The sequence below is a fragment of the Thrips palmi genome, unplaced genomic scaffold (genome assembly GCF_012932325.1).
Source record: "Thrips palmi isolate BJ-2018 unplaced genomic scaffold, TpBJ-2018v1 HiC_scaffold_16, whole genome shotgun sequence".
Lineage (NCBI taxonomy): Eukaryota > Metazoa > Arthropoda > Insecta > Thysanoptera > Thripidae > Thrips > Thrips palmi.
This window is the reverse complement of record NW_023144625.1, coordinates 11,097,745-11,120,622: the sequence shown is the minus strand read 5'-3', so window position 1 is coordinate 11,120,622 and position 22,878 is coordinate 11,097,745. Positions and strand designations below refer to the sequence as shown.

At 62.6% G+C, this 22,878-nt stretch overlaps 1 protein-coding gene across 1 annotated transcript; it reads left to right on the top strand.

The window, feature by feature from the left end:
- The first annotated feature begins 7,968 nt into the window (after nucleotides 1-7,968).
- Nucleotides 7,969-20,600, top strand: LOC117643003 (zinc finger protein 205-like). Its single transcript, XM_034381640.1, has 5 exons — nucleotides 7,969-8,385; nucleotides 8,681-8,862; nucleotides 9,004-9,185; nucleotides 19,991-20,247; nucleotides 20,400-20,600. The coding sequence occupies exons 1-5, from the start codon at nucleotides 7,969-7,971 to the stop codon at nucleotides 20,598-20,600; spliced, it is 1,239 nt and encodes a 412-aa protein (XP_034237531.1).
- Nucleotides 20,601-22,878: the final 2,278 nt, after the last annotated feature.

Here is a 22,878-nt window from a genome sequence, read left to right as displayed (position 1 = left end):
GCAGTGTGGGTAGTGCGGGTATCCATGACGGTCTCCAGGCTTTCCGTTTGTGTTGCAAATCCACCGCCTCTGCCTGCTGCGCCCTTGCAGCGGCACCGACCCGGCTCGGTTCGGCTCGGCTCGGCCCGGCCCGGCTCGGCTCGGCTCGGCTCGGCTCGGCTCGGCCCGGCCCGGCGGAGATCAAAAGCGCCCCCGCGCTCGGCGTGCTCGGCGTGCTCCTCTCCCTTGCCCGGGGCCGAACGGCCGAACCTAGCCGAACCCCAACCCCTTCCATTTTCCCTGCGATCGAAACCGCCGCGGATTTGTTGGCTGAGCTGCGGCATCCCCCCCCCCTCCCCCTTTCTAGCCTTTACCGGCACATCAGCCGCTTGATGCTAGCGATGCTAGCGATGCTAGCGCAACCGCCGTCTCAAATATTCACGGCCTAAACGCATTTACGGCGACGCTAACAGCGGGCGATGAAGGGGTGGCCCCGCGCGCCCCGCGGCGAGGCTAGGCCCAGGCCTGGCCCAGGCCGCGGGCAGGCAAGGCGCCTTACTAGCCTCGACGCGGGGAGCCGGTCAGTCACGCAAGTCGCACGGCCTGCTGCCTCATTCCACGCTGTCTGTCTCTCTCGTCTGGCGCGTCCCACTGGTGTGAGAGAGACGAAGTGACAAACTGCGATGAATCGCTTTGTGTTTATCTGCGCCCTGTTTCGCTCGTTGTCACTTTTTCACCCGTTGTTTTTTGGGGGGTGTTGCTCCGTGTGACGTGCATATCGGCGGATGAAAGGTCGGCGCGTGAATGCCGGATGCGTTGCACCAAATTACCGGGAAAAAAGGGAAAAAGGCAGCGGGACAAAGGGAAAATGAAGGGCTGGTCATCAATCCGCGAAATCCATCACCCTTTTTCTCTCTCTCTCTTTCTCTCTCTTTCTCCAACTGCCGCCGCGCGCTCACTGTCAAACAGGCCGTTTGAAGTCCTTTTGCCGTTTTATTTTTTATTTTTGTTTCTCAGAGTTGCACGCGTGCGCTGGGCCTAGGCCGGCCGACTGATGCTACGATATTGGAGATGAGTTGCATCGCTCCGCTCCACATGGCACAGCCATGGCTTGCATGCATCGGGCACGGGTCCGGCCCCGGTCCGGCCGCGCGCCAAGACGGGGAGGGGGAGTCGGGGGTGCGGAGGCGTGGACCAGTGTGGGGTGGAAGGATTAGGGTCGGGTTATTTTTATTGGCACCGTGATAATCATTCTCGCATCTCTTTCAATCAATCATGCACCGCGGCCCCTGCAGGCCGATGGGCGCTTTCGTCGCTATGCGCGTCTCTCTCGCACTCGCACGGGGCGGTCCGCAGGGGTGAGAGAGAGAGAGAGAGAGAGAGAGAGAGAGAGAGAAAGAGACCGCGGTGCGGGGTTGTGGCCTAGTCGATCACCACCAAAGCATTTGGCGCGCAACACTCGATCCCCTTACGCTTCACGGAGCTCGCTGTCATTGACAATTTTCACTCGCGTCGTACGCACACTGTACGCAGGGACCCCGCACCGAAATCAAGACCGCATGGCACTTCACTCCCTTTTCCTCCTTCCAGGCGTTCCAGGCGTTCCAGGCCGTGAGGAGATTGTTCCAGGGACGCGTCCGGTTGATCGATGCATCGAATGTCAATGGAAACAAGTCGACTTTGCCGCCACCGCCATCCCGTGATGGCGCGTCTCGCGACCTTGCTTCATTATGACGTCCCTTCCCTTCCGCCCACAGTTCCGCCTTCCTCGAGATTGATATCTCTTCAGAAACGCGCCAACAAGAAAAATAAAATGTAAAAAGTTTAAAAAAAGGAAACGAAAAGTTATTTTTTAATTTTCTCATAATTGGGATTCCCTCTGGTGCTATCGCGTTACCGATGCGGGTGTCGCCGCCAGAGGGTGGGAAGAAGGGCGAGGCGGCCGTGAGAAGTCGATACTCGCTTCGCTTCGATACTCGCTTTGATCCTTGCTTCCATACTTGCTTTGATAACCGCTTCGATACCCGTTTCGATACTTGCTTTAATACCCGCTTCAATATGCGTTTCGATACTAGCTTTAATACCAGCTTCGACACCCGCTTCGATTCTCGCTTCGATACTCGCTTCGATACTCGCTTTGATACTCTCGATGGCTAATTTGATTGGCTACTTGGAGCTGACCCCAAATCAATTACACCGCCGAGGCCCATTAGACCGACAAGGACGTCTTGGCGTCGGCGGGGAGCGCGTGCGTGTTTGCAGACCACCCGGGCCACCCGGGCCACCCGCCTGGCGCGCGTGTGCGGCACGCGGCACGCCGAGGGGCACGCCCCGTCACGGGGTGCGAGCAGTGGAGCAGCGCGCTCCAGTCATCAGCAGGCCGATCCGACGCTCTGTCTCTCTCGCACTCCCGGGGCGCGCTATGGGGGCCGCGAGAGAGACGCAGCGACGAAAGCACTGTTCGGATTCAGCCCGGCAGGGGCGAGGCGGCCCATAAATCTAATCATTACACCGATCACAATATAGAGGCGCGCGGCCCGTGGCGCGGCCGCCATCTTGAAAAACGAAACGACTCGCTGGAAGGCGGTGGCGCGGCGAGAGGAAGGCGGTGGATGGCGGCGGCTCAAGTCACTGCCACTTAGATGCAACAGGATAGCTTCCGCCCGCCCCGGCCCGCCCCGCCCCGCCCCGCCGCCTGAACAAACCCTAATCAGAGTCTAAGTAGCGCGAGGCGAGGCCGCGCCGCTACGCGCCGCCGGCCGCGAGGAGGCGGCGAAGGCCGTGTCGTTTAATGCGGCGAAGGCACCTCGACGACGGCGTGCTTGGAGGCGGCGCACCAGCTGCAGCCCCGCTAGCTCTGTCTCCCTCGCACCCCTGCGGCCTGCGGGGCGCTCCGCGAGTGCGAGAGAGACAAGGCTAGCGCGCAGATTCGCGGTGGTACTTCCCACAAACTTTGCGTCCGCGGTGCGCTTGGCGGTGCGCTTGGCGGTGCCGACCGAGGCGAACCGCAGCGCTCGTCCCTCTCGCACTCGTCGGGGTGCTCGGCTCCCCGTATTGTAATGCCGCAGTAATGCCCCACACCGCCGCCGGCAAGTTGGCCGAGACCGACTGGTGCACTGCGTTGCACTGCCACTGCGTTGTGCCCTCGGTCGCGCCACCCTGCGCCACCCCTTGACTCTTGGACTGCCGCCGCGGGGATCACAGTGTCCCATCTCGGCCTAGGAGATACTGCGTCTATTGCGGGATTAACCCGCACAAACGGACTGAACCCTTGGCCAACCGTCCAAGGATTGAGGCCAGCAAACAGTGTGTCCGTCGTGTGGTGTGCAATGTCGTCCAACCAGAGGTGCATCAGTGAAAGGCCTTTCTACAGTGGCTGTGTTCCTGTCCCGCAGGCGGCGCCGACGCGGACGTGTCCGCGGCCACCGACGCCGAGCCGCCCGTGCCGCCGCTGCTGGCGGGGCTCCCCCCGGGCCACCCCGCGCTGGGGCTGGGCGGCCTGGGCGGCCTGGGCTTCACGGCGTACCGGCTGTGGAGCCACAACGGCGGACCCTTCCTGCGGTACCCGGGAGTGCCGCTGCCTCACGCCGACGGCGACCTGGGCGCCCGGCAGACGTCCCTCAGCCCCTCCAAGGACAGAGGTTTGTGCAACACCACCACACAACAACAACAAAATAATCCAAGCTGAAAATGCGCAGTGACATGGTCTCGGCGGTGCTCCTCCTCGTGGTTGCGGGACGCCCCCCGCGATGAGGTGTGACTCAATTAAATATTCCCACGACCCGCATCATGCCCCCTGCCCTGCCCGGCGGGCTGCCCCGCGCCCTCCACGTCCCCCACACCCACCGAGTCAACGAAGCGCGACCGAAGAAGGCGCATAACTCTTCTTCTTGCTTACTACTCTTGTTGTTGTTCTTTCTGCTGCCCTGTTTAGTGCCGTTTTTCCTCCTCCTTCCATTACTTCTCCTCCACGCCTCACTCTTCGAGGCTTACGCCCCGCCCCGGGCGCGGAGGAGGTACCCTGCTGCGCACCTGCAAAACACTTTGATTCATTTACCCACCTCGGCAGCGCCCCGCGCGGGGCCCCGGTGCGCGCCCCTCTTAAAAGCAATCCCCTTCTCCACACCCCTCCCCCCCCAACCCCCTCTGCTGCCAGCGCCTCTAAAATCCTGCCATCCCAGTCCGACCCAAACTCGCGTGCTTCGTGCTTCGAGCCCCCTCCCCCTCCCCAACCCCCGTCTATCACTTATCTCCGCCCTAAGCGAGGCAGCTGGGCGTGTGTGTGTGTGTGTGTGTGTTGTGTATGTGTGTGTGTGTGTGTGTGTGAGTGAAATGGAAAGGGGGGAGGGAGCTGGGCCCCACACCCGTGTATTGGGTAAGGGGGGGGGGGATGTGGGCATCCGAACATGTGTTGGGTTCGGTTTGCACAGTGCTGATACAATGTACACCGTGCTGCTGGGGCCGAAAAAGGTAGAGGGGACCTGAGCGGGGGGGAAAGGAAGGAGGGGGGGACCAAACGGCGACCCACGGATGGCTGGACAGATTGCTCTGTTTGGGTTGAACGCGTCGAGGCGGTAGTAAAACCACAGTCGTACGATAAGATTTTCTCGTCCCGTGGGTGTGTTTGTTTGAGCGTGTGTGTGTGTGCGTTGCACGAGCGCTTAGGTACAGTAGTGTGAAAAACTGCAATTGATTCGGCAGAGAGTGATTTTTTTTTTCGCGCGGATTAGTTTCCTGTTTTAATTGCTGATAAATACGCTGACCGAGACAGCGCGTCGGAGAGTAGTGAGCAGCGCGAGGCGAGCAGAGTAAAACGGGGTAAAGGCGTTTCCTTAATGACGTGGGTGGGGTGACGCGTCGACGCGCCGGCCGGCCAGTTTATCGGCGTGCAAGTGTGTTCCGGGGCCGCGTGCGGGGCGCCTCGCTGCGTCTCTCTCGCACGCGGCCGCGCCGCACAGTGGGCCAGAAGACCGGTGGAGGCGGCCAAAACTCTAGACGCGTTTTGAGCTCCAGAGTCGCTAAATGGGACTCGAACCGAACGTCTGACCCCGCCAATAGATTGCTCTCCGAACGAGGAATCCATTGGTGGGGTCAGACGTTCGGTTCGAGTCCCATTTAGCGACTCTGGAGCTCAAAACGCGTCTATAATTTTGGCCGCTCCACCGGTCTTCTGGCCCACTGTGCGCCGAGCCTTGCACACCTGGGTCGGGGGGTGCTGCGGCCGTGTGGGACCCCCATGCCCCGTCACGGCCGTCACGGCCGACACCGCCCCGGACGCGGCCACCCTCGGGCCGACTCCGAACGCACACGCGATGGGCCCCCGTCGCTCCGTCTCTCTCGCGCGCTCGCGGGGCGTCGGAGCTTGGTCGGAGCGTCCCGCGGGGGTGCGAGAGAGACGCAGCGACGGGGCGCCGCTCGCACGCGGCCGCCAGAGCGGATCGGCGGCGCAGCGGCGATTGTGATTTACAACGGGATTACCGCCGATAGATAGCGCGTCGAGCGGCGCGCCGCGGCATTGCTTTGAGCGCGCCAACCGATACCGGCCCTGTGAGTGTGTGCGTGTGTGTGTGTGTGCTGTGTGTGTGTGACATGTCCTGACATCCGTCCAGACCCTGCCGAAGTGTTGACACAGCCTCAAAGATGTGTGTAATGTGTGTGTTTCTAAAGCCCCTCATGCAGCGCGAGGTGGCGCGTAGAGGGGGAAGGGGGGGACAGTAAATCGGCGTCTGTCTGCACACACACACACACACACACACACACACACACACACTTAAGCGGCGTCATGATTTGCGCGCCGCTTCGGTCCTGGGCCTGGGCCGGCATGGGCCGTCGCCTCTCGGCCGCGCCGTGCGTTGAGGTCGCCGTGTCTTGCAGTGTGCCAGTGTCGGCCAGTGTACCGCCGGGTCCTGATCGCCCTACAGTCGTAAACGGCGCGCTAATCCCGGCCAGCGGGCAATTGCAGCGGTAGCGACGTCGCGGTGCACACGAACCGCGCGGCGTCACGAGGCCGACGTCGCCCCGTCTCCCTCCCACCCACACGGGCCCCCCCGAGAGTGCGAGGGAGACAGAGACACCGGGCAGGTCGTAAAACGGTTGGAGGCCGCGATGAGCGCCGCGTCCGCGGGCCTTGCCTGGGATTTGTTGGCAGTAATCACAGATATCACTTATCGGCGAAGAATATTTTATCGCTTATTGCGTTATTTGGGGAGGGATTTGGGGGGGATTACGCCGGAGCAAGTTTGCGCGACATTGTCGCGGCCGGCCAGCCACCCACGCACGCGTCGACGCGGTGTGCTCCGCCTCGCCGTCGCGGAGGTGAACCAGGCGACGGGACAGCGACAAACTTCCCCGCGGGCACCGCCGCGCCGGGAGAGAGAAAGAAAGAGAGACAGAGATAGCAGAACGCCAAGGTCCCCCTCTTTCTGGTGCGTTTCAATATCGCTCAGGGCGCACTCGAGCCGAGCGCCTGGTGGTCGAGTCTGTCGAGTCTCTCGGCTTGGATTCGGGTTTCGGGATTCGGACTCGGCCGGGGAATCGCAGCAATGACTCGGGCCACTCCGATAGCCGGCGTTATCTAAAGCCCGACGCCAAGCGCGCCAAGCTTGCGGGCCGAGAGTCGCCTCGTCGCGCCGTCTCTCTCGCACTCGTGGGACGCGCCATCGGGGGTGCGAGAGAGACGGCGCGAGACCGTTCGGAACGGCTCGGCTGGCTGGACGACGCCAAGCGCACGCCCCACACTGGTGTAGTGGCCCCATGCATCCTCTGAGTGATAGCGGAGCAATCTGGCGGCCTTCTCCTCGCACCGCCTCAAATATCGAACGGCCCGAACAGGAAAGGCCGCCGAAGCGCAGAGCGCGCAGAAGCAGGGGGCGGTGGCGGAGGAAGAGGAAGGCGGTGCCGCGCCTCCAAAGTTCCACGGCCTTCTTTGAGAAAGTTTAGAGCGGCTGACTGATGCGGCGCCGGCATCAATAATGTAAGGCCGTGGTTTGGCGGTTCGACCCCCCCTCTCGCTCCCTCCTCTCTCTCTCTCTCTCTCGCTGCGGGGTGCGCAATTTCGCATACTTGGACGTTCGGCGAATGAAGTGGCATGGAGGGTGGGTCGGCTTCTTCAAGGTGAATCCGCGCTGCTGCCGCCCCGGGTAGCCTCCCCCTCCCCCTCCCCCCTCAGCCTTGCCGTAATTCAGTCCACGTCCCGGCAGTAACTCTCACAGAGATTTGGCCCGGCAGCGACGCCGGCGCGGCGAAGCGCCCCGAAGACTGTGCACTGCTGGTGCTGCGTTAATTAAAGAGTGTGTCCGCTCATCAGGCAAGGCGGGCAAAGCCGAGGCGGGGCTCCGGGCGGGGCAGAGTCTGCATGCGGGACTGGGAGGGAATTCCCTGCGCACGGGATTCCGATGGTACACTGTTGGCACCCTTTCGGAGTCCAGGGCCGACCTAACCTAGCCCTAAGCTAACATGACCGGACCTAACCTCACGTTGCTTGGCGTGCCGCCGCGTGTCGCAGATGGCATCAAGTTCGGCGTCAGCAGACTCGTCGACCACTCGGACCACGAGGAGGACCTGGAGGCCGAGGACGCGCCCGGCCACAACAACCACAACCGGACGACCCCGGTCAACAACAACAACCCCGCCACCATCAACCACAATGAGAAGCACAGCATGCACATCGAGCGGTCGACGGGCAGCGTGGAGCCCGAGATGCTGTCGCCGCACCGGTCGCCCCTCACGTCACCCGAGCTCGAGGTGGGCGTCGACGCTCTGGCAAAAGAAGGCCGCCTGCGGCGGGATTCGAACCCGAGCCATTGCTGAACTCGTTTTAACTCGCTGTTGCAGGTGGACAGCCCGGCGCACAGCCCAGCCCCGACGCGGCACGGCTCGCCGCTCAGCCCCGGCGCCCCGGACTCCCCCGCGTCGCGGTCGTCGCGGTGCTCGCCGATGGGGTCGCAGTCACCGCTAGGGTCGCCACACGGCTCGGGCTCCGCGTCCGCCATGTCGGGCCTCGGCCCGCTCGGCCCGCTCGCCCCGCTGGGGCCGTTGGCACCCCTAGGCCTGGGCCACGGCCTCGGCCACGGCGTGGGCGGGCTGACCGAGGTGCCCAGCAAGGCGCCCAGCAAGCGGTCCGAGGCCTTCAGCGTGCAGGCCTTGCTCAAGCCGGACCTCTTCCCGCGCACCAGCCTGCCGTCCAGCCTGCCGCCGCCTCACGTGGGCACCATCACCGAGTCCATCTCGGTGACGCGGTCGCTGTTCTACCCCGGCATGCCCTTCTCGGACCTGTTCAAGGGCGGCTCGCCGCAGCACCACCCCGGCACGTCGCCGCCCTACCCAGGCATGCTGCCGCGCCACCCGCCCTTCCTGCCCTCCAACTTCTACCCGCCCGGCGTCCCCGGCGCGCTGCCCGCGTCCGGGGCAAGGACGCGTCGCCGTCGGGGGCGCAGGCGTCGTCGCTGTGGGGCGCGGTGCAGGCCGCCATGTCGCAGGCCGCGACGTCGTCCACGAGCACCTCGCCGTCGAACGCCTTCCCGCCGCGCCACCTGCCGCCCACCACGGAGGACCTGCTGCGGCTGCGCCAGCACCTCCTCATGTCCCCCGGCGTGAGCGGCTCGCTCGGCGGCTCCTGGGCGGCTTCCACGCCGCGGCCGCCGCCGGCCACCTGGTGGCGGGGCAGCTCGCGGGCCACCACCACGACCACCACCAGCACCACCTGCTGCTGCGCGGCGCGGGCATGGTGGGCGACACGTACTCCTGCATCAAGTGCGAGAAGATGTTCCCCACGCCGCACGGGCTCGAGGTGCACGCGCGCCGCTCGCACAACGGCAAGCGGCCGTTCGCCTGCGAGTCCTGCAACAAGACCTTCGGCGCCGAGGTCAGCCTCAGCCAGCACCGGTGAGTACCACGACACTGGCGGAGCATCCGCCCGGCGGGTAGGCAACGCAGCCAATGCAGCGCGCCGCCGTGGGCTGGGTTGCCTACCCTCGGCATCGCAGGGGCCCTGTCTCATCTTCCTGTCCCTTCGCGTGCGGGCAGGGCGGTGCACAGCGTGGAGAAGGTGTTCGAGTGCAAGCAGTGCGGGAAGACCTTCAAGCGGTCCTCCACGCTCTCCACGCACCTCCTCATCCACTCCGACACGCGGCCCTACCCCTGCTCCTACTGCGGCAAGCGCTTCCACCAGAAGTCCGACATGAAGAAGCACACCTACATCCACACCGGTGAGTACTGAGCGCAGCGAGCGCAGCAGGGCCTGGGTACGGGAATGGCGGGTGGGGGGGGGGAGGGGGGCGGGACTGGGGCGGAGGTTAGGACACTCCATTCCTTGCCGCTGCGCGCTGCGCCTTGGAAGCTTGACTCCTGCGAATTAATTTGACCGTCTGGTCTCCCCTCCCCCTCCCCCTCCCCTCCCCCGACGCCAAGGTGGGGGCGGCGGTGGCGGCGGTGGCGGCGAGGGGTTGGCCCGTTGGCCCGGACGCCCGGTGGCGCGACCCAGCGCGCGCGGAGGAGTTTGCAGAGAAAACACTCAAGTTAAATTGGAGCGGTCCGGTCATGCTGCTAGGCCCGGCGCGGTGCCGGTCTGTCTGTCTGTCTGCTTGTCTGTCTGTCCGTCCGTCCGTCCGTCCGCCGCCGCGAGGCAGATTGTCGACGTGTAACCCCGGCGGTGCGGTGCGGTGTGTGCGGGGAGCATAATCTGACGCAAACGCGCGTGTCCCGGTGAAGTAACGGCCAAACTTCGCAGAAACGAGGCGACAAACGGTGCAGGCGACAAGCGCCCCTCTTCTCCCCCCCCCTCCTTCCCTCTCTCTCCGTGGCCGCGCAGCCAAAATAAAAGCCAAAAGGGCGTAACTTGTTTGCCCCCTGTCGGCCAGTAAACAGTGGGCACTGGGCCTGGACAGCCAGTGTTGACTCGGCCTTCGTCCTCGGTGTGTGTGTGTGTGTGTGTGTGTGTGTGTGTGTGTGTGTGTGTGTGTGTGTGTGTGTGTTGTGTGTGTGTGTGTGTGTGAAAGAGAGTGTGTGAGTGAGTGTGGGGTTCCGAACGCTTCCCGGCGGTGGATGGCCGTGTCCACCTCGTCCACCACGAGGAGGCCAGCCTCGCCGCCCCCCACCCTTTTTCTGCATCTCAATGTACTTGTATAAAGTTGCCGGCGGACGCCGCTGGCTGGGTAGGGACGCGCGCACCACCAGCAGGTTAATATTTCATAATCAAAGTTTGCGTCGGCGATCCGAGACGCCCGCAAAAGTGAGAAAAGATTACGACAGGCTGGCGTGGCGGGGCGTGGCGGGGCGGGGCGGGGCGGAGCGGGGCGGGGCGGGGCGGGGCGGGGCGGGGCGATTCGGAAGAGCCTTGATTAAAAAGCCAAAAAATAGACGCGGGCGAGACAAGCTGATGGAAAAACAGGCTGGCTTGCCGCGCCTGCAGCGCGCCTGCAAGAAGTCGAAAGCAAAGATGAGTGAATTACTCTTTGAATTTGCCCGATCGGGGATTTGGCCATTGGCGGCTCGGCGTGAATGAGAGTGGAAGCGTGGCGGAGGAAGGGAAGTGGCTGATGAAACAAAAAAAGAGACGGGAAGGGGCACGAACGAGAGAGAGAAAGACAGACAGAAAAAAAGAGGAAGAAACAGGAGTTGGCCGCAACGGGCAGGCAAAGGGAGAGCCTCTGTAATCCGCGCCATTAGCTGGATTGTGATTGAGGGATAATACATTTATTATTATGACGAAGATTATTTAGATTGAGGGTGCTCTACTGCTCTGGGCAGCCCAGCAGAGGGGGAAGAGGGGGGGGGAGGAGGTCACGTGGCGTGAGGGTCAGGAAGCCTGGAGGGATGATTTTAATAGACTCTGACTCAGGCTCAGCGACACCAGATGCGCCACGCACCCACCATGAACTCTGCCGCGTCGCGCTTCTCGTGTGTGTGTGTGTGTGTGTGTGTGTGTGCGCGCGCGCGTGTCTGTGTGTGTGCGCGCGCTCGAGCGTGCAACCCAGTGCAACCTCACGCCCGCCTATACTTCGAATGCACTCCCAGCTGAAGGTTTGTCTAAAGACCGAAACTGGAGGGCAGCGAGTTCAGTTTTTCTCTTCTGGTGCTTCTTGACCTTGATCCCTTGACACGCCGGGCGGCGTCGTGAGTGTAACTGGTTCCTAGAAGCCGAAGGCACTGTAATCGGTTTTGTCGTGTTCCACGGTAGACTCGTATGTATTCTGTTGCTTTTTTTTCTGTAAGAGTAAATGTCCTAGGGTATGAGAGGTGCAGGGAGGATGGGTGTGTGTGTGTAACAGTTGCTCGCCGCGCTGCGTCCCGCCCCGCCCCGCCCCGCCCCGGCGTGACACGAGTCGGTGGCCAGCAGGGGTTGGACGCGATAGCGACAGAGAGATAACCACATTGCGTGGAAACGGGCAGGGGAAGGGGGCGGGGTTGCAACATGAGGGTACCGGGAGAGGGGCGCGCCGGTCCGTTAGATGGGTATTAAAGTAGTACTCATCACAGAACACGCTAAAAAATACATTCTTATTATTTAAAAATTGACGATTGTACCGAACAAAACCAAACCAAAGCTCACAAGAAAAATTGAAGTGCAGATTTTTTTTAGTTTGGCAAATTTTGGCAATTTTTTTTTCTTTTTCATACGAGTACCGAGGACTCCACTCGGTCACACACAGGCAGTGATAATGATCGTAATAACTCGTCCGGGCGGTAATGGTCGCGACGAGCCGAACGACTTCGGGTGTCGCGCCGAAGGCCGAAGGGGAGCCGAAGGGGAGCCGAAGGGGAGCCGAAGGGGAGCCGAAGGGAGAGCCGAAGGGGAGGCAGCGTATGTCTCCCCGCCACCAGCCGTGTGTACTTACTGGCCAAGTGATAATCTGCCCCGTCCTAAACTGGGGGGAGGGGATGACGTTTGGCTGCTGCGGCGACCTCCCGCGCGTCTTCGAGGGTTATTGCCCATGGGGGAGAGGTTCGGGCGAGGGGGGAGGAGGGGAGGGGGGGGGGGGAGGCGCGCGGGGTGCCGCGGAGTAGCGGGGTCCGTCTCTTTGCACGATTGAAATGTTTCTATTATTCAGGCTGCGACTCCTCATCGCCCGTCTCTTGTAAACCTTGCCCCGCCCCGCCCCGCCCCGCCCCGCCCGCTTGCTGCTGATGCTCACTTTCGGCGTGTGCCCCGCGAGTGATTTCACCGCCTTCTCTCTCGTCTGGCGGGCGTGCCGCGTCGCCGCGTGATTCCAAAGCCCGAGAGAGGCATAGCAGCACGAGGCGCAAGACGAGTAAAAATCAAAATATTCCTCGGGTTTCCTTGAGGTTTTTACTTTTTTTGCCGGTGTAGCCAGTGTTCATTGGGCCAGGCTGCTGCCCGGCTCGGCCCGGCTCGGCTCGGCCCCCAGCGGCGCAGGCATCAGCACCGGCGCGGAATTAGCACTAGCACCACTACACCGGAAGGGTGGCCGAGGGAGGCGGCAGTACGCTTGCTGCTCTCGGAGACTTTGTTATTTTATATCAGCCGGGCGACGACTTTATTCCACGAGGGAGAGAGAGAGAGAGAGAGAGAGAGAGAGAGAGAGAGAGAGAGAGAGAGAGAGAGAGAGAGAGAGAGAGAGGAGGAGGAGGAGGACTCAATAGAGGATAACAATGAGTGCGCAACCTGCTGTGCGCCCTCTGCGGCGGCGAGGGGGAGGGGGAGGGCCGGCAGGGCGGAGGGAAGGCCCAAAAGTGGGCGGTGGCAATGTCGAGTGTTTGTGCACTTGCGCCGGCAAACGCGCCACTGCAAAACAAAAGCAGAAAATGGCTTCCGATTTTTTTTCTTTTAGTTTTTTGTGTGTGCCTCTCAGCTTGCTTGCGCAAGGTGCGGCGGCGAACACACTGCTGTACTCGAACCAGTGCAAGGCAGCAGCTGCGGCCTCTGTGCCGGGGTGGCGAGCCGGGAGAGAGAGAGAGAGGGGGGGGGGAAGAGAAACTAAAAAAGAAAAGCGGGCGCGGGAAAAAAAAGCGCAGCACTGAGCTTGCCGTGTCGAGCCGAGCAGCAGGGTGTAATCTAATCAATCCCGCGGCAATCGGTTCAAGTGGAAGAAGCATCGAAGGGGAAGGGGTGGGGGCTACCCAATGGGGCTACCCAACCCGAGAGCGCCGTCGCGGCGAGTGTGTGTGTGTGTGCGCGCGCGCGTGTGTGCGTGTGTTGTTGAATCTGTTGCCACTTGCGCCATGCCACGCCCCGCGAGCACCGCCGTGTGTGCCGCCACGCCCCCGCGAACCATGAGTGTGAGAGAGAGTGCGTGTGTGTGTGTGTGTGCGTGTGTGTGTGCAAGGCTGAGTGTCGGCCCCTCTGCGTTATTGTTCCAAGCCGTTCCGCGCGTGTCCACAAAACAGCACACACGCGATTTGTTTGGATTTGGCTTTCTGGCTGGCTGGCTGCGCGGCCTGGGTGCTGGTGCAGGCAAAGTGTGTGTGTGCGTGTGTGTGGTGTGTGTGTGTGTGTGTGTGTGTGTGTGTGTGTGTGTGTGTGTGTCGCAGCCAGATGCCCTGCCGCTGCGGCAAAGCGCCCCCACGGCCACCCTCACGCACACAGACACACACAACTTCTCTCTGGTGGACTCCGCGGCGCGGTCTGCGTGTGTCTCTGGCTGGCGGCCTCGCGTTCAGAACAGTGCTCGTCTCTCTCGCACTCACGGGGCCGCCCGTAGGGGTGCGAGAGAGACAAAAAGCGCTTTTTCGGAATCGCTGGCTGCAAGCGGCTGGATTAGGCCAGGGCGCACACACCGCGCGCCGTTATGAATCTCTAATAACGCAAAAGGGCCCCACGCACACACACGCACGCGCACGGGCTGAGTGTGCCTTGTGGTTTCCGTTTCGCTCTCTTTGAATAAAACAATCAAGCCGGTGTGGCACGGCGGGAATAATGGAGGAGCCCGAGCGGGAAATATAAAATCCAGCATTTGTCTCTGGGCCAAGGATGGGCGTCGCTGGCACTGGCTGGCGGGGGCGGTGGGGCGGCCAGGCACTGCTTGTCCGAATCGTGCTACGCTGGCCGAGAGTACCACCACTGTGGCGAAGACTAGGCCATGGCACAACAAAAGAAAGAAAAAATTGTCGAGCAGTTCTCCAAAAATTCGAATTTTTGAATCAAAAATTTTTGCAGTTTTTAAAAATAAATATACATTAAGATAAAAAGGAATAAGAAAAGGCAAGATTATGTGTCTGGCAGCTCGCGCGTGAAAACATGGAAAACGTAAACAGCAGTCATTTGTCTCATTGGCGAGGAACCCGGCTGCTATGCCGTTCGCAGTCCGTGCACGCATTTCGGCCCGGCCGGACAAATACAAATGTGCTCCCCTGATTTTCTGACGGTCGGAAGCGATTCGATGGTTGTTGCCGCCGATGGAAAGCCCTCTCACCAATTGATGCACCGCGGGGAGGCCGGGCGCAAGGCCGCCGAGGCCGCCCAACCGCCCCTCCGCCGTGCCTCCGCATTCCCCGCACGCCGCTACATCTCCATCTATTCGCAGGGAGCGTCTATTCGCAGATCGCTTATGCGCAGGGCGTAGTCAGCTCGAACATGGCGTGTTTATTATGGACCCGGAAAGAAGGGAGTGTACATTTCATTTGAAACCGACGTTCCGTAGAAAAATGCTTGGAAACGTTTTGAGTGGGCGGTCTAGCTCCGTCCTCCTTGAAGGATCGCGGATGGCGACGAATGTGGGTCAGGATTTGCGCTCGCCACGGCACAGCCCCAGCCTCCCTCTCTCTCTCTCCCTCGGGCAACGGACCCACCCCGCTCGCTCTCCGCCCGGACGGCCGGACGGGATCGAATCACAGGAAAGTATTTTTCAAAAAACAGTCTTCCGAGATAGAAGTTCGGGCGTGAGCGGACTCCGGGAGGGCAAGCTGGCGCTAGCTGGCGCAAGCGGGAGCGAGCCGAAGGTGGTGGGGGAGCGGTGAGTTAGCGCCCTAACTTTGGCGAGATGGGGCGTGCTTGATACACTGTGCCGGCACCACCCGCAGGCTCATTCCGAACCGCGCTTTCGTCGCTCTGTCTCTCTCGCACTCGTGGGGCGTGCCGTCGGGGTGCGAGAGAGACAGGGGCACTGTTCGGGAGCAGGCTGCGGGCCTCGCGGGCCTCGCGAGGGGAGCAATGAGAGACCCCTTGTGCGCGCAATTTGGCAGCAAAAGCAAGCCGTGCCTGTAAATCAGCAGGCAGAGGAGGAAGAATGCGACGGATGAGCTGTCCTGCGCGGCAACGCGGCGCCCGACGAGGCCGCGGGAGAGTGCCGACGGCTTGCCCCTTCCAGTGAGGGAGTCCGTTCCGTTGGTACCCTCGTGCCTCGCCTAGTGCTTCCTCGCCTCGTGCGTTCGACTCGGGTCCTCTTCGACGAGACTGGTGGCCAAAACGAGTCATCATGCAAAAACTTCCCCCGGCAGCGCGCGATTGAGGCGTCAAGTGTGCGGCCGCCACGCCGGCATCGTCGCCCTCTTCCTCGCCGAGTCCGTGGGGAGCTCGCCGTCCTGGCAGCCCTGCCAGTCCTGCCAGTCCTGGGGTGGCGGCATCACCACTGCCTCGCCGGCCGCGGCGGCGCCAGAGCCAGCCTGCCGGACAGGGAGACAACTGCTGGCCCCTTGGGGGCGGCGGGGCGGGGCGGGCCGGGGCGCGGGCGGGGCGGGGCGGGGGCGGCATCCTGAGAGACGGAGGGGAGGCCCGGTCTCACGACCCCGCCCCGCCCCGCCCCGCCCCGCCCCGCCTTTGAAATGCCAACATAAATTCGGAGAGCTATCCATAGGGAAAAGTTATTGTCCGTCATGAAGGGCCGCGCAGGTTCTGAAATTCGCGAGGATTCTGATCGGCACGCGAGGAGTGCTGGATGCGTACCCGGAAGGATCCCGGAAGGATCCCGGAAGGATCCTGGCTGTGCTGCTCCGCAGCGCACTGCCCGGAAGGTTTGACCACAGGGAGCTGGGGGTTGGTTCAGATTGCGCGCCGCTTCGACTCCTCCACACACCGCCTTCGCTTTTTTCCGCCGCCCTCTGCGCCCCGTCCGCGGCCTGGCCTGGAGCCTGGAGGGCCTGGAGGGGCTGGAGGGGCTGGAGGGGCGCGCCCGGAGAGGCCCCGGAGAACTGCTGGAAGGTCACGAATTCGCACTGCTTCCCTCTCCTCCGGAACCTCTCCTCCGGGGAACCCGTGTAGCTCTCAGCACTTCTCTCCCCGGAGTCCGACGGGGGGTGGCTGAGGGGCGCGAGGGGCGTCTTGGGGCGGGGGGGGGGCGGGGCGGGGGCGGCAACACGAGCCGCAAACTCTGACCCCGCACAGAATGCGGCCAGTCCAAGCCTTTGCTTTTCGGCCACCACACGTCTTGAGGCTCGCACCCCGCACGCGGCTGCAGCAAGCGGGCGCAAGCGGGCAAGTGCCTCTTCCTGGAGACGCTGTGGTCTGCGCATGGCGGCGCATGGCGTCTCGTCTCCCTGCCCCCTGGCCGTGTGTGCTGTCACCCCCCCCCCTCCCGGGGAGACCGCACGTGATTTCGCCGGGCCGTGCCATAAAACGAAAAGAATCTGCACGGCTTCCAGGCACGCCACATGCCCCCTCCTCCTTCCCTTTCCCTTCGCCCCTCACTCGTTCCCTTTCTCGCTGCGCCATAAAACGAGAGGAAACCTGCAGAGCTTCAAGGGCCAAGGGCTGCCAAGGGCTGCCAAGGGCCCCAGGGCGGCGTGGCGCGGCGTGGCGGGGTGGGGGCCGTCCCCAAACGGGCTGTAAGCCACAACAAGGCCCCGAGGCCCCGAGGCCGAGGCCGGCCGGGCTGGCGTTGCCATGCTGGCTCTGGAGTCGTCGGCCGCCGGCAAAGGTTGCGGCTGAGGATGGAGGCTGCATTTGCATGCGACCGCCCGTGGCCGTGGCGGCTGCGGCGTCGACCGCGGTCACCGGGGTCGCCGGTTCGATCCCCCGGCACCCCCGAGGTTTTCCTGGACGTAATGAAGGCCGTGGGGCCGGCCATCGACCGGGCTGCGCTGCCAAGCAGGCCGACGGTGGACCGAGGCAGCCGGGGCAGAGCAGCCGGGGCACTGGACCGGTGCTAAAGCCGGGCCCTTGTGGAGCAGGCGGCAAGCGTCAATGCCTGGCTCCAGCCGGCGCCGCTCCCACGACAAGCGCCCCGCCCCGCCCCGCCCCGCCCCGCCCCGCGGCCCCTTTTGGGGTGGGCGGCGCCACCGTAAGGAGAAGAGGGAGGGAAAAAAGTAAGGGTTAGCACCTCGCGCGGCGCGGCGTATGGCGGGAGAGCGAGAGAGAAAGAGAGCGAAAAAAAAATGGGGATGAATTACGAGGAGGACAAGGAGGTCGAGAACAAGGAGAACAGGAAGTCGCGTCGCGGAGCCCGGAGGAGAAGGAGAAGGAGGAGGAGGTAAGGACGGCGATGAAAGATGGAGTCGGGGACGCCGGGGACGCCGGGCGTGGGTGCGGGGGTGGAGGCTCGGACACAAAATGGACCGGACAGCTCGGCCAGCCTCGGCCAGCCTCGGCGCGCGGGAAGCGCAAAGCACGGCCACGCACAGACCGACGTGTCCAGGATTGGATTTGCCTTCTTCTCTCTCTCTCTCTCTTCCTGGCCTTCGGCGCCTCCGCGCCGCGGAGCACCGAGCTGAGGATGCTGGGGTCAAGCCCACTCGAGTTACCGCCAACTGCCGTTCTTATTCTTCTCCTGTTACTCTTCTTTCGCTGCGAGGAAGCTGGTAGGATTTTTGAGTCGACTTATGAGTTTATGATCCGGACTGCCAACCCGCCGGGCGCACTTCGTCCATCGTGGCTTGACTATGCCCGACTGAAGCAAAATCAATATGTCCGCTCGCACCTGCCTCGCGGTGGCCTCGCGGTGCAAGTGGCGATCCCCGGTGCACTCCATAACGCACGCGGGGAGAGAGAAGATAAGACAGGGAGAGAAAGGGGTCGCCATCCTCCCCCTCTCCACCCACCCAGGCCGGCGCGCAGCCGCGAGGCGCCATGCTGGCCGAGGACGCAGCTAGCGCCAGAGCGGCGGGGCGGCGGGGCGGCCGCTAGCGCTGTACGCGCCCGGCCTGGGAAGCTGTGCAGATTCTTTTCTCTTTTACGACGCAACCCCGGGAAATCACACGCCCTAACGCCCCCACCCTCCCCGCCCCCTCCCCTCCGGGCCGCGGCGCCAGATGCGCCCTGGCGGCCCTGGCGGCCCTGGCGGCCCTGGCGGTGCCGGGGTAATGGCGGCTGCCGCAGCCCCGGGGCTCTCTCTGCAGGCTGGCTCCGAGCGGCGCTCTGTCTCTCTCGCTCCGCCGTGGAACGCCCGGGCCCCGCGAGTGCGAGAGAGACAGAGCGCCTGTTGGCATCCGCCCGCTCTGCTCTCCGCCGCCAGGCCAGGGATATTGCGCGGCGAGGACACGCCACGACACCAGGGGCTGGGCTGGGCTGCCCTCCCTTCCAGTGCCGTGCGGGGGCCGTGCCGTGCCGTGCCGTGCGTGTTTCCAGCGGGATTGTGTTTGTGAATCAAAGAGAGTGCGCGGTGCGGCGGGCGCGCGTTTCGGCGTCGCCGAGCAGAGGCGTCGCGTCTCACACCCTGCACGGCCGTGCCCGAGGACGCCGGAGTGTCTCAGACGTTGCTCCGCCGGCGACCCTTGGAGTCGTCAGTCCTTTTGCTTCGAAACTCTCAGACAACTCGTTCCCCAAGTCTTGTGCGACCACTGCAGCGGACTGCACCAGAATCGAGACCACGAATCCAGCCTGCCGCACCGCCTTCGTGTTTATGTGGAGTGTGTGTGTGTGTGTGTGTGCGTGCGTCGCACAAGAAATGATAAACCGAGTGCATGGTGGTGCGCGGTGCGCGGCTTAAATATGGATGCGGTTTTACGTGCTAATTTTACGACGGGGCCGAGACTTCCTCGTGTAGCGCCGTCTCCCTCCTCCCTTCTCTCTCCCCTCCCCCCCCCCCCCCCCTCTCTCCCTCTGCCGCCCCTCGCTGCAACAAAGCTCCCCGTCACCCCCCGCATTCCAGGGCGCTGCTGCTTGGTCGCCTCCCCCACCCCACCCCCCACCCTCCCCCTTTCGCAGAGCGTAGCCTGGCGTAGCGCCGACAGCGGCCCGAAGCGCTCCCGGTTTAATTGGAAAGCAAGGCCTGCTCATAAATTGTCCTGGTTACGTTCTATGGTTTTAATTCACGCCAGGCGGCCGGGCAGGCGGGCAGGCGGCCGGGTCTGCAGGTCTGCACAGCCGCCAGCAGTGCGCGCCAAATCTGGGGCCGGGGAAGGGGTAGTGCCTAATGCACTACAGGCCATTCTCGGGCGCCAGCAGCAGCCAGCAGCAGCCTGCCCGGTGTTCACTTGTTCTTCGGGCCCCGCCTGCAGACTGTCTCCACCGCGTACGGCGTGGTGCGGTCTCTCTCGTACCCCTTAGCGGGAGAGAGAGAGACCGAGCAGCAAAACCACTTTTCGGAATCGTCCGCCTGCTGCGGCTGCCTCGCTGCTTATGGCGGGATGAAAAATGAAAGGGAGCAAAGTGGAGGGAAAACAGCGAATAGCGCGTCGCGTCGCGGTTATTATTGTATGAAAAAGTTTTGATGAGGGGCCGGGCCGGCCGGGCCGCCGCGGAGCCCCGCAGTCCCGGACGGCGCCGTCCTCGGCCTCGCCGCGGCCAAGGCGAGAGGCAAGAGGCAATCATGCGCCGGGACAAGATCACGCGCATTTCTATGCGAGGGCTCCGAGGGAGGGGCCTTGGCAGGCCTTGGCCGGGCAAACTCTAATGTTCCTTTGCAAAGTGAGTCGCAAGTAGCTTGTAACGGGCCGACGCGACGGGCCGTTAGGAGGCGCCGCGCCGCGCACTGGCGTGTCTGGTGTATTTGGAAGGTGCTGGGGGGAGATGGGGAGGGTGAATGAGAGGGAGAGAGAGAGAACCGTGGGTCTGCTTGCTGCTTTCGCTGGCCGCTCCCCCGAAAGATTGACAGCAGCGCCCTTCGCGCCGCCCTTGCCCACTACATTGATTTCCTGCTTCAAACGACCGCCCTTTCTCAAACGCCTCCTTTTTCTGTTGCAGGCGAGAAGCCCCACAAGTGCCAGGTCTGCGGCAAGGCGTTCAGCCAGTCGTCCAACCTCATCACGCACTCGCGGAAGCACACGGGCTTCAAGCCGTTCGCCTGCGACCTGTGCGGCCGCGCCTTCCAGCGCAAGGTGGACCTGCGGCGCCACAAGGAGACGCAGCACACCGAGATGCAGCAGCAGCAGCAGCAGCAGCAGCAGCGGCCTGGGGTGCCGGCGGGTCACCTGCCGCCGCATCACCCGCCGCCGCACGGCGTCCACCCGCCGCACCACCCGCCGCCGCAGCACCACCCGCCGCCCGCTCTCCACGCGCCGCCCCCGCACGCCCATGCGCCGCCCCCACACGCCCACGCGCCGCCCCCCACGCCCACGCGCCGCCCCCGGCCGCGCAGATGGTTGCCTAACAGAGCGCGCGGCTGCAGCCCGGAGTGCCCGCCGTGCTGCAGCCCGCGCTGTGGGGGCTGCCCCCGCTCCCCGGCGCCGCCGTGACCGCCGCGGCCCTGGACGAGGCGTCCCCGCACGCGCCCTTCCCGGCGCCGCGCTCCCCGTCGCCGGACCTGGTGGTGCACGTCGACGACGCGGACGACGGCGGCGACCAGCGCCAGTGAGGTGTCGCGCATGTTCCGGCACCAGCCGGCTCGGACAAAGGTGGCTGTGGCGGGAATCGAACCCGCGACAGTGTTTCGTTTCTTTCTGCGGACTTACCCACAAACATTGCCGACGGTGCCAGAGCACATATCCACGCGGGCCCCGCCAGGAGCCTGTCTCTAGTCCATTCCGAATGATGAAGCGGCCGCGGCGCCCAGCGCGAGTCGCCTAGGGGTTTTACTTGTGACGATGTCCGCACCAGAGTGCAGGTACTCCTTGTAATCCTGTGTCATTTTACTTAATTATGGTAAAACAAAAGATTAAGTGATAAATGCTAAGTTTTCTTGTTATCTCTTATTTATCTTAACACTTATTTGTGTGGTCGTTGTTGACCTTTGATTCGGAGTTCGGCGCGTTTTTATCGGTCATTTTACAAACTAATTATGTGATCATTGTTTTAAGAGTATTTAAGAACTGTTATGCGTGTAATCATTTTGCCGAAAGCTTGCTCTCGGAGACCAATGATATCATTTTTTGCTTTTAATCGTTTTTCGAGAGATTGTACCTTCAAGATTGCCATGAGCTTACTATGTACTTGTTATGTTATTTCATTTTTTGCACATTCTGAAAGCATTTTTTTGTTTCGTTTTTATTTTTGAAGAATAATAGCTACAGTTTCAGTTTTTCCTCATTGAATTTAAGTTGATTTTCTCATTTGTTTTTTACTATGTTATGTTACTTATTTAGTCAAATTTAGACGAATTAATGTTCATGTTGGCGTGTTGACTAGCTTCAATCGTTACCAGTACAAAGTTTTTCCGGCCTGTGTTTTTTCATGTACCACCAAAGAATCCTAGTTTCTGATAGCCAAATATGTTCTTTTCCTGTGATACGTTTCCCAAATATAAGTTGTTTTTTTGAATAGTCCTGTTTTATAAGTGTTGATTCGGTCGAACCTCTTGTACATACTAATTTCGCTGTTCTGTTTTGTACTCGATAAGTTACCTTTCGAAACCTTAAAAATATATATATATTTAAACAACGAATCAAAGCGATGTACCGTCTCGTCTCCCCGTTCCCCCGCACGCTCGCACCTCGGCGCCTCGGCGCCTCGGCTCCTCATCGCGTATTCAGGAAGGTGACTCGGGGCCATCGAGATAGCTATCGTGCCTCGACAAGGCACGGCCCGGCACGCCACGGCACGGCACGGCACGGCGCGCCAACCAAATGAAGTAGTGCCAACTCAATTGGCGACTGGCAAGGCTGGCAAGTTGACGCGAGGCACAGCCAGCACAGCCAGCGAGACTGAATCTAATCCCAAGGCTGCCAACACCCCGGCCCCGCCCAGCCAGGGCGGCCAGGGCGGCCAGGGCTGCCAACCCCCTAATGGTGTTATTCATCGCAGCGACAGAGCTGGCGAGCGGAGCAAACGTGATCCCGAAGTTAAGACCCACGCGGCGCGGCGCCTCAACACATTCAAATTGCGTTTCGCCTCGCCGGGCCGCTGGGCCGTGGGGCGGCGGGGCGGCGGGGGCGGCGATGACGGCCATGGCTGCCAACTTAGCGGCCCCGGCGCCCCGCCCCCGCGCCGCGCCACGCCCACCGCGCTCACCGGGCCGCCGCGCCGCCCGTGATAGGGGCATCCTACGGAGAGCAGTCTCGTCCGGAGCGTCGCGGGGAAATTAGAAACCAGAGGGTAGAGCCTGCAAGAGAAGAACATACGGAACATGAAACATTTTTAACGAAGTTACGAAGAGCTCTACGCTCCTGGCGGCATGAGAGGCATCGGCCAGATAGCAAGAAGCACAGATTCAGATCTAAATCCAGATCCAGGCCTAGTAGGTGGTTCCTCCAGGCCTCCAGGCCGACCGGCTCGCGAGGGGCAAGCGACGGACAAGCCAGTGTTTGCTGTCAGGCGTAGGAGCCGAGGGCCGAGGGGGCACCGGCAAAAACCGTCGCGCAAACAAGCCGCGGCGGGTAGGCCCTCGGGTATCAATAGGCGGGGCGGGGCGGGGGGGGCGGGGCGGGGGGGGGGGGGGGGGGCGGGCTGCTCCAGGGTGCGCACAGGGGTGTGCACAAGGCAAACATAAGCAAGCGACCGACGGGCTCCCCCTGGTTCCATAACTCACGCTGCGGGGCCGTGGCAGCTGGCCGTCGCTCTGTCTCCCTCGCACTGCAAGGGTACGAACCGTGAGTGCGAGAGAGACAGAGCGTCTCTGTTCGGAATCGGCCTTGCAGACCGGGCATGTGTCAACCGGAGGCCGACACACCTCGCCGCTACACCACACCCTGACCCCG